The sequence below is a fragment of the Dreissena polymorpha genome, chromosome 16 (genome assembly GCF_020536995.1).
Source record: "Dreissena polymorpha isolate Duluth1 chromosome 16, UMN_Dpol_1.0, whole genome shotgun sequence".
NCBI classification, from domain to species: Eukaryota; Metazoa; Mollusca; class Bivalvia; order Myida; family Dreissenidae; genus Dreissena; species Dreissena polymorpha.
Window position 1 is genome coordinate 30855755 of NC_068370.1, and position 9806 is coordinate 30865560.

General features: G+C 33.4%; 1 protein-coding gene and 1 long non-coding RNA gene across 4 annotated transcripts in view; one reads left to right on the plus strand and one right to left on the minus strand.

Annotated features, from left to right (window-relative positions):
* LOC127861441 (tyrosine-protein kinase SYK-like) overlaps window positions 1-9806 on the plus strand; it is a 135841-nt gene that overhangs the window by 41091 nt on the left and 84944 nt on the right. Inside the window, exon 16 of one of the 3 annotated variants that reach the window (XM_052399926.1) lies at window positions 6496-6946. The exons of the other annotated variants lie outside the window; for them this stretch is intronic. Coding sequence (XP_052255886.1) covers window positions 6496-6646 — 151 coding nt within the window. The 3' untranslated portion in view covers window positions 6647-6946. Of the gene's footprint in view, window positions 1-6495; window positions 6947-9806 lie in introns of those variants that run through there. 3 annotated transcript variants of the gene reach the window in all.
* The window catches only part of LOC127861463 (uncharacterized), a 77547-nt gene continuing 70952 nt past the window's right edge, over window positions 3212-9806 (minus strand). Inside the window, exon 2 of the long non-coding RNA XR_008040232.1 lies at window positions 3212-3347. This is a non-coding gene — a long non-coding RNA (uncharacterized LOC127861463). The remainder of the gene's footprint in view (window positions 3348-9806) is intronic.

Here is a 9806-nt window from a genome sequence, read left to right on the forward strand (position 1 = left end):
CTAAAATCTGTTGTAAGAGAAGACCTTAAAGAAACTTGTTCATACTTAAAAAAATATTTTGCGGGTAAACTTGTTTTACTCAGATTACAAAACAACAACATTTGGGAGTAGGGGCATAGTGATAAAAACATTTTTATTAATGAATCATTCTCATTTGACAGTGATGAAATAAAGAATTACACATTCTTAAGAATTGGATAATTTATTTATTTTTTCTGATTAAATTATAATGTGAAGATTACTTAGATGGCTTACATAAAGTTTAAAATGGATGACTGAACAAGCCTTTTAATCATAATTGGACTGGTTCAGTTTAGGTAAACTTTTCCTTTTTTTTCTTTTGTGGATTTAGTTGTTGTTAAAATGTAACCTTTGAATTCATTTTTTTATTCTATCATTTTAATGTGTATATTGACAAGCTTAAAAAACCACCAAAATCGCATGTTTCTTAAGTGACAAACTTCAAGTTACAGGTAAGCAAAAATATGTGGAATATTGTGGATATGTTTTTAGATCATGTTTAATCAGTTTCGAATGTTTGAATTCTGTTGATAATTGTATACATTAGACTGTGAGGTTTATTTGGAACTTGTTATATTTACATCATATTTGTACATACTCTGTTTCCTGGCTCATTTTTGTAAGTAGTGTTTGATGGTATATTTTTCATATGCAAAATCAACACCCTTTACTTGTTTGAACGTGTTCTGCTAAACAAAAGCCATATTGAGTGCATAATACATGCATTTTGCTTATTAACTGTGGAAGAATAAGGTTTTATTTTTGTTACAGATATGATATAGGACCATATATGATTTGTTAGATATACTAAAAGTAAGAGCCAGAAATACAAATAATGTTAATAATAATGCACCTTAGTTAATTGTAATTTTCTGTCTATATATGAGTTAGTTTGTGATATCCATACCATATTGTCCAATCATTTTACATATTGTTGATGTTTTTGCAACATGCAAGTAAGTATGTAACAAGGCTAATTTAAATGCAAATGGGCCAGGCTTCATGACAAGGGGGTTAAATGCATGTGTGTAAAGTGTCGCCACAGAGTAGCCTGTGCAGTCCACACATGCTAATCAGGGAAGACACTTTTCGCTTTTATAGTACTTTTGGTTTAAAGGAAGACTGTTGATGAAGATTCAGTGTATTGAGACCACATTTAAAATTCAATCTCAAGTAATCGTGGTGAGAACGTATTTTTATGTCCCCCACTATAGTAGTGGGGGACATATTGTTTTTGCCCTGTCTGTTGGTTGATTGGTTGGTCTGTTGGTTGGTTTGCGCCAACTTTAACATTTGCAATAACTCTTGCAATATTAAAGATAGCAACATGATATTTGGCATGCATATGTATCTCATGGAGCTTCACATTTTGAGTGGTGAAAGCTCAAGGTCAAGGTCATCCTTCAAGGTCAAAGGTCAAATATATGGGTCAAAATCGCTAATTTAATGTACACTTTTGCAGTATTTCAATATTCAAGATAGCAACTTGAAATTTGGCATGCATGTGTATCTCATAAAGCTGCACATTTTGAGTGGTGAAAGGTCAAGGTCAAGGGCATCCTTCAAGGTAAGAGGTCAAATATATGTGGCCAAAATCGCTCATTTTATGAGTACTTTTGCAATATTGAAGATAGTAACTTGATATTTGGCATGCATGTGTATCTCATGGAGCTGCACATTTTGAGTGGTAAAAGGTCAAGGTCAAGGGCATCCTTCAAGGTCAGAGGTCAAATATATGTGGCCCAAATCGCTTATTTTATGAATACTTTGCAATATTGAAGATAGCAGCTTGATATTTGGCATGCATTTGTATCTCATGGAGCTGCACATTTTGAGTGGTGAAAGGTCAAGGTCATCCTTCAAGGTCAAATATATGGGTCAACATTGCTCATGTAATGTCACTTCTGCAATATTGAAGCTAGCAATTTTATATTTGAAATGCATGTGTATCTCATGGAGCTGCACATTTTGAGTGGTGAAGGGTCAAGGTCATCCTTCAAGGTCAAAAGTCATATAGGGGGACATTGTGTTTCACAAACGCATCTTGTTTTGTTAAAGTGTTTATTCACCTCCATACATTACAAATTGTATTGTTAGTATACATGTTAATTTGTTAGTATATAATACAGTTCTTTAAAATAGAGTTCTTTTTAACAATTCAACTTGACTGCTGTAATAGAGGTAAATAAAATCTATGCATTCCATTCGAGTGGTCAGAATGTTTATTGTATAAATATTGAGATTGAGATTGAATCTGGATCTTGTGCCTCCAAAAAACTTGCCGCCTTTTGGATAAATCTTAGATAAACTTTTGCACTCACTTTTATAAGTAAATCTTGATGAATCATGGTTATATCTAGATTGGCTAAGAATCTTGGTCACTTGGATCCTAAAACTAGGTTGCAAGGTCAAATCCTAGGGGAAAAAGCACTTGAGAGACCACATTTATAACTTACTCTCGATAAATCTTGGTCAGAATGCTTAAATTGACAATGTCTATGAGGTGTTTGTGACTCTAGGTCACGGGCTAAAAAAACTAGGTTATTAAGTCAAATCCTAGAAAACCTTGTTTTATTTGTAGAAGCCCGATTTAGAACATACATCTTTACAAAATTTGGACAGAATGTTTATCCATTCAATATCAAGGCTAAGTTAAATCTGGTTCACATGCGTCGAAAAACTAGGTCACCTGATGAAATCTTAGAAAAAGCTTCTCAATACTACAGAGGCCATGTCAGGTCACGTTTTTCAAAAATAAAGTTAACAGGTCAAGTTTTGAAAATTGATTTTCCAAGAAACTCATGTGAGCACTTCATGGCCACCATTGCTAACTTGTTTAAAGTATGCTTTATGATTTTCTTAAAGTCTTTTACTAGCTATTTAAAAATTATGACTTTGTAGCTGAATTTTGTTGTTACCGTTCATCATTAACATAGTTTAAAACTTTATTTTTTTAATGTTCACAGCTATTTCACTAGCTATTTCACAGATTTAAAAATTATGACTTTGTAATTATATTGTTATACTGAATTTTGTTCTTACCGTAAATTAATCATTAACTTAGTTTTATACTTTATTTTTCTAATGTTCAAAATTATTTCACTAGCTATTTCACGGATTTCAAAATTATGACTTTGTAACTATATTGTTATACTGAATTTTGTTGTTACCGTTAATTAATGAATATATATTTATTCACATAAACAATTTCATTGTTCATGATTATGCTTTGTAATAATTATATGATTACATTATTACTATTATCAATTAAGAACTCTGAGCTAAGTATCAAACGGACAACATGACCAATACTTATTATGGAACACCTGATATAAAAAATACTTTCATATAAGTACATACTTTAAAAATAAATAAAATTTAGCAGTAAATTTAACGTTTTGCATTTTCCTTGAGGTTTCTTGCTAAAAATTCCAATCTATTCCCATGTGCTATGCATCATATAAGTTATTCCAGTGCATTAAGTAATGCCAATCTTTGAATAAAAGCCCTATGTTCTTTTCAATCGCTTTCCTGTATGATTTACATTGTACGATAATCAAAACATGCTTTGGTCTACTTGATATGACTGGTTATGCCTGATTTTCAGTAACATGCATGATTTTGAGTGTACAATCGATAAGCATGTCCTACATTGTATATCTTTAAATTGACGTTCTTCTTGTTATCTACTTCGCTTCCCTTTATAAGGGAATTAATTTTATTAGAAAAATAGTTTATAAGGAATTTAACTTATAAGAAAGATCATGCCTTTTTTAGATTTATATTATATGTCATGTGTTCCATCGTATTTTTGTTAACTTTATTTATAGTAATACAAATTCTCATTTAGGAATCGTCGGTCCTTTATTTCACCATCGTTTAGCCGCTCAGTTGGCCCACTTTTGACGAAAAAGATAGGGGATCTTACGGATTTACGTGTGTTTGTTCGTCCGTGCGTCCACAAAAACGTAACTGAAGAGATGTTGTGTCAAATGTTTACATGACATATTGTCGTATGTTAAAACTTAATTGAAAGTCGTAATCACAATTAAAGGTCATGAAGAGAAATATAATTATCCAAAACTCACAATCAACTACACGGGTGTTGATATCACTGCAAATAACTTTACCAGATGGTCAGATAGCAACGTAAATGACGTCAAGTCAAGGTTACAAGTGCAATTCTTATTAAAACTTCTCTACATTTCTTGTTTATAGGAGGTATATGCATATAGCTGCAAATTATTTTCACAGTTCATCAGAAAAAAATATCTGTCGCGTACATGTACCGTGCGTGTTAATCGATTCAATAGCACAACGCAAGGTTATATCAAACATGTTCTGTTTCATATTTTTCATTGCAGGAAAGTATTTTAAACCAATTGTTTTCAGATGACCAGATATGGAGTCACCAGCATGACTCATGATTGTCTTTAAAACGTCAAGGTCACATTTGTTTGTCAATGCAAATTGATTTTGTACTATACCCTCTAATCAACTGTACTATTGTTCATTGTAATGTAAATAATATAGCCAGTACCACGTTGCATAGTTCATGCATCTCTTGACAAAGTCCATGATCACAATTAAAAGTCAAGTTTGTATATGTCAAACATCTGAACACAACTAACGTGGTACATTCACCAGTATTCACCAGTATTGATAGTCCTGTCACAAATGAGTCAGGACTCATTCTTTATATTCTGCAATTTCAACATATGGACAGGCGTTTATATTACTTAAAAGTCAAGTGGCACCTACACTTTGTATGTTGTCTTTCACAGATTTTGTTCTAAGGCGAAAGGCAAGACAAATTAATTGTTTCCAAAAAATCTAAAAACGCATAGACTAGTTATTATTCAATTCCATCTAAGATAACGTTGCATTTACATCATTGATATGTTTCAATCGAAAATCGATTTTGCTTGTCATTGGAAATGGATTTTCATTGTTTGATTAGCAAAAATGAAAATCGATGTCAGTTAAAATCGATTTTCGATTGCAAAAATGTTTTGTGAACACGAGGCCAGAGCATTACTCCAAATCTATTCAATGGATTTACTTTAAACTTAGAATATACACAGATGGCAACTAGGACAAGTGCTGTGACCAAGAACAATAACTCTATCTACCTTAGTTTTTGAATTATCTCCCTTTATGTAATTTCAAAGTAATTTTTTGTCCGGTGCATAACTCTAAATCTACTGAAGGGATTTTCTTGAAACTTGAAATATAACCAGATGGCAAGTAGGAGAAGTGCAGTGACTAAGAACCATAATTCTATCTACCTTAGTTTTTAAATTATCTCCCATTATTTAACTTCAAAGTAAATTTTTGTCCAGAGCATTACTCTAAATCTACTGGTTGGATTTACTTGAAACTTGAAATATAAACAGATGGCAAGTAGGAGAAGTGCAGTGACTAAGAACCATAACCATATCTACCCTAGGTTTTGAATTATCACTTTTTATTTAATTTCAAAGTTAACTTTTGTCCGGAGCGTAACTCTAAATCTACTGAAGGGATTTACTTGAAACTTGAAAAAAAAAAATAGATGGCAACTAGGAGAAGTGCAGTGAACATGAATCATTACTCTCTCGGCCGCAGTTTTTGAATTATCTGAACACTGACGTTTTCACTGTAACATGAATAGATGAGTTTAAGGAAAAATACATTGATCAAGAACTGTGAATGTTTATAGTCATCTTTTAAAATTACCTCCCTTTCTTTCATTTCCATATATTTTATTCTCTACAGCAAAACTCCAACTTTATATAACTAATCGATCCTTGAAATATAAATAAATGACACAGGTGTCATGTTTTACAATAGCATTCTACTCTCTTAAACAAATGTTGTCGTACAAGCAAACGCATTTCGGCGGGGATTTGACACTACTGTGATAAGCTCTTGTTGTAATGTACACACTGTTCATATAATATTTCACGTGCATCACGCTGACTTGTTTGTAAAAAAAGGGTTAAAATATTGGGACTGACTTTTAAGCACCATTCAACGTAATAAATTCATTTTGAAACAATCGAGTAGGATGGCTATAAATTATGTTTGAAAACTGTCAATTCTAATTTGACATCATTTGTAAAGCTCGAAGTTCAAACATTTACAATGTTTAATTCATTCTATTGAGATTGCATAATTTTCAAAGTTCATGGTATGCCACTGCTTTTCTCTGACACTGGTGATGATGCTGCATTTCAATTTTAGATATTTGCAATTACTGTAGAAAGTATATGTATCAACTTAATGTGATAACTTCGGTCTTACGTGTTCGCCCTTTTTTCACACATATTAAAATAAAAGATTTAATAACACCGCATTGTGGCACAAATGAATCTTAATGAAAATGGAGTGGTTGGTCACGTTTAAAAATCAAACCGAATACAAATAGACATCCATTGAATAGCATATATAATTACGACTGTCAATATTTCTGAGATATACAATTTGTTGCAGTAAACATAACCGACCGGACTTTAAGGAGCTAGCTGTCATCCTGAAATCAATCATTGGCAACCGGAGGCGCTCTCTACGTCGCCCGGCGGAGCGCCCGATTCAAGCTTCGGATGAAATGTTGGAAAGATCGAGCATACCCACAACAATATAATGAATCGATTAGTTTTTTACTTTTGAAAATGGCGTTTAAGTTTCTTGCCATAAACGATTGGAACTGAAAAAGAGCGGAATCGAATAATCTTGAATGTACTCATTTGATTGTAAACTTATTACATTGACTACTGACTGCAGAGCTAAAAAACGTACCACTATTTCTAATATATAGAAATATGTCAGCAAAAAGTAAACAAACTGTTCTGATTCGATTTTGAAAAAGGTAGCTTTGGGTACGATGCATGACAACTAATGCATATCTTGTTGCTTCCATGCTATATTAAAAAAAATGCAATAATTTGGCTTCAGTGCATTATTCCAACACAAAGCATGTTTGCTTCCATGGAACGTTTCCCATGTCAATCTTGTAGCTACCATGAAACTTGTCAAAATGAAATTTTGTTGTTTCCATGGAGCCTTTTTGAAACGCAATCTTCTGATTTCCGATAAACAGTTCCAAACGTAACCATGTAGCTTCTATGTAGCATTTCCAAAACATTTTGGCTTTCACTAAACATTTCCAAAATGCGTTCTATAGCTTTCATGATACATTTTCAAAATGTAGTCCTGCTGCTTCCAGAGAGAGAGAGAGAGAGAGAGAGAGAGAGAGAGAGAGAGAGAGAGAGAGAGAGAGAGAGAGAGAGAGAGAGATTGCAAAATGGGATCTTTTTGCCTCCAGTTCCAAAACGCAATATGGTGGCTTTCATGGGACCTCTCCTGGAACCTTTCCAAAGACAACATCGTGTGGTTTTCGGGATATATTTTCCGAAACTTTATCGTGTGGCATTCATTTCGGGGATAACAGCATGTATCATTCGTCGTGTTGCACTGTAAGACACAGTAACCTGCTATACCTTGTGTTGATATTGAACTGACGTTCGCAATATTTTGAAAAATAAAATCCACGACATTAAATTCCAACGCCATGGGCAATGTAAAAATCATTGAAGTTAGGTATCTAAGTTATTTTTGGGAAAAAAATGTTCATGCAACGTAAGTTAATATTTTACTCTGAGGTGTTAACAGTTTCGAACAAGTTCAATTGCCAAACATTTATATTACGTTTTAACTATTCATGAGTTTGTCTATAAACTTTTGATGTTGTATACTGAGTATTATTGTAATTTAAATAATTTAAAATTATTGTCATTTATGTTGTGCTTTAAATGCCATGTCTATGAATCTGAGTGAAATAAAATCATATTTAAATAAAATATATTTAGCACGAGTCATTTATACGGATTTGTTTTATAATTTAAATTGAAAGACTTATGTAATACATAATACATAAAACCGATATCAGTTAAACCCGTTGCTACTGACACTGACCATAAAGGTGAAACAGTGTTGCAGGTCCTCATATGTTTTAAATGTTTATTTATTTTACCATTCGAGCGCTGTAAATATGTTTATTGTGATAATTCTGTTTTTAGCTCGCCTGTTTTCGGAGAAAACTCCGAGGTATTGTCATAGCCAGTTCGTCCGCCGTCCGCGTCGTGCTTAAACCTTAACATTGGCTCTAAAATCAAAGTGCTTCCACCTACAACTTTGAAACTTCATATGTAGCTGCACCGTGATGAGTTCTACACGCCACACCATTTTTGGGTCACTAGGTCAAAGGTCAAGTTCACTGTGACCTCTGAAAAAATAATTAAAACTGCACCCGCAGCCGAGCGTTGGCACCCGCTATGCGGTGCTCTTGTTATTAGCTTATATTTCGAGCGCGACCCCAACATTATTTGGGATGATTCTGGTATTCAATTATCTGATACGTTAAGCGCTATTCTGCAATTATGGTGATGAGTCTTGTATTCAATTATCTGATATTTTGAGCGTTTATCCTACAAAAATAATGATGAGTCTTGTTTTAAATTATCTGATACTTAGAGCGGTTTTGTACACAAACGGTGATGAGTCTTGTATTCAATTATCTGCTATTTTGAGCGCTTATCCTACAATAATAATGATGAGTCTTGTATTCAACTATTTGATATTTTGAGCGCTTATCCTACGATAATAGAACAGTGATGAATCTGGTATTCAAGTTAAGACTAAATGCATTATTCTTCCTTTGTCTGGATGCCGATCTTTACACACAATTTTGTCTAATTGATAATCTATGGTTGTTTTGCATAACATGTCGTGGTGCTCTGGTCAAACACATTAAAATAGTTCTTCCAATGGATAATTTTATGGTCATTCTCATATCCACATACATGTCATGTATACAAACATTAACAAATAGTACCGCTCTATATAGCTTTTTGGTATTTAGCATAATTCTTCCAATGCATAGAAAGAAATACATTGCAATATTTTATATCATGTTTTCATTATGTGAGTAAATTATAATATTTTACTGATCGTTCCTAAGAGATGTATAATACTTATGGATTGTATGTTTTGGGCAGATCAAGGTAAACCTGTCAAAGAAACGAACAATAAAACCCAGTACATGTAATGAAAAGTGACATAACGTAAATTCATTCATAAACGGGAAAACCATCCGACACTAAGGTCTTACAACTTGATCATACTAGCATTTATGTCTGTAAATTTGTCTGTGGTTGGTTTTATTGTACCCGACTGGTTTTTAGAAGATTGTATTGGAATTGTGTATTGGTGATTATTTTCAGACGGATTTAGTTGCATAGTTGCTTTACATGACTATTTACCATTTTGCTCTGTTCCACTCCAGAGGCCACACATTAGGCTTAATTTTGATGAAACTTGGTCAGAATATATATTTTGACATTATTTACGCCTTGATGGAATCTATGTGAAGTGGGGATATAAAACTAAGTAACCTGTTCAAATCAACTGATGTACCATGACGTGTGGTGAGCGCTTTAGAGCCATCACAACCTCTTGTTGTTAATGCTCATTAGCACGTCTATTTAAATAAAGGTGGTCCACTTAGCATGCGCCGTGGCGTTGTGGATATGGTGTCCGCCTAGCGACCGGGAGGTCACGGGTTCGATCCTCACTGTTGGAGCGTTCTTTAGATCTACGCCACAGACACCACGTACTGGTTCTAGTCCCAGGAAACGGACTTGAGAGTGTTTCGAATAAGTCTAAGGCTTTGGATGAAATCGAGCTAAAATAAATATGTTTAAACTGAGAAAAAATCATCAGTATAAACTTTTGCAGAATAAATG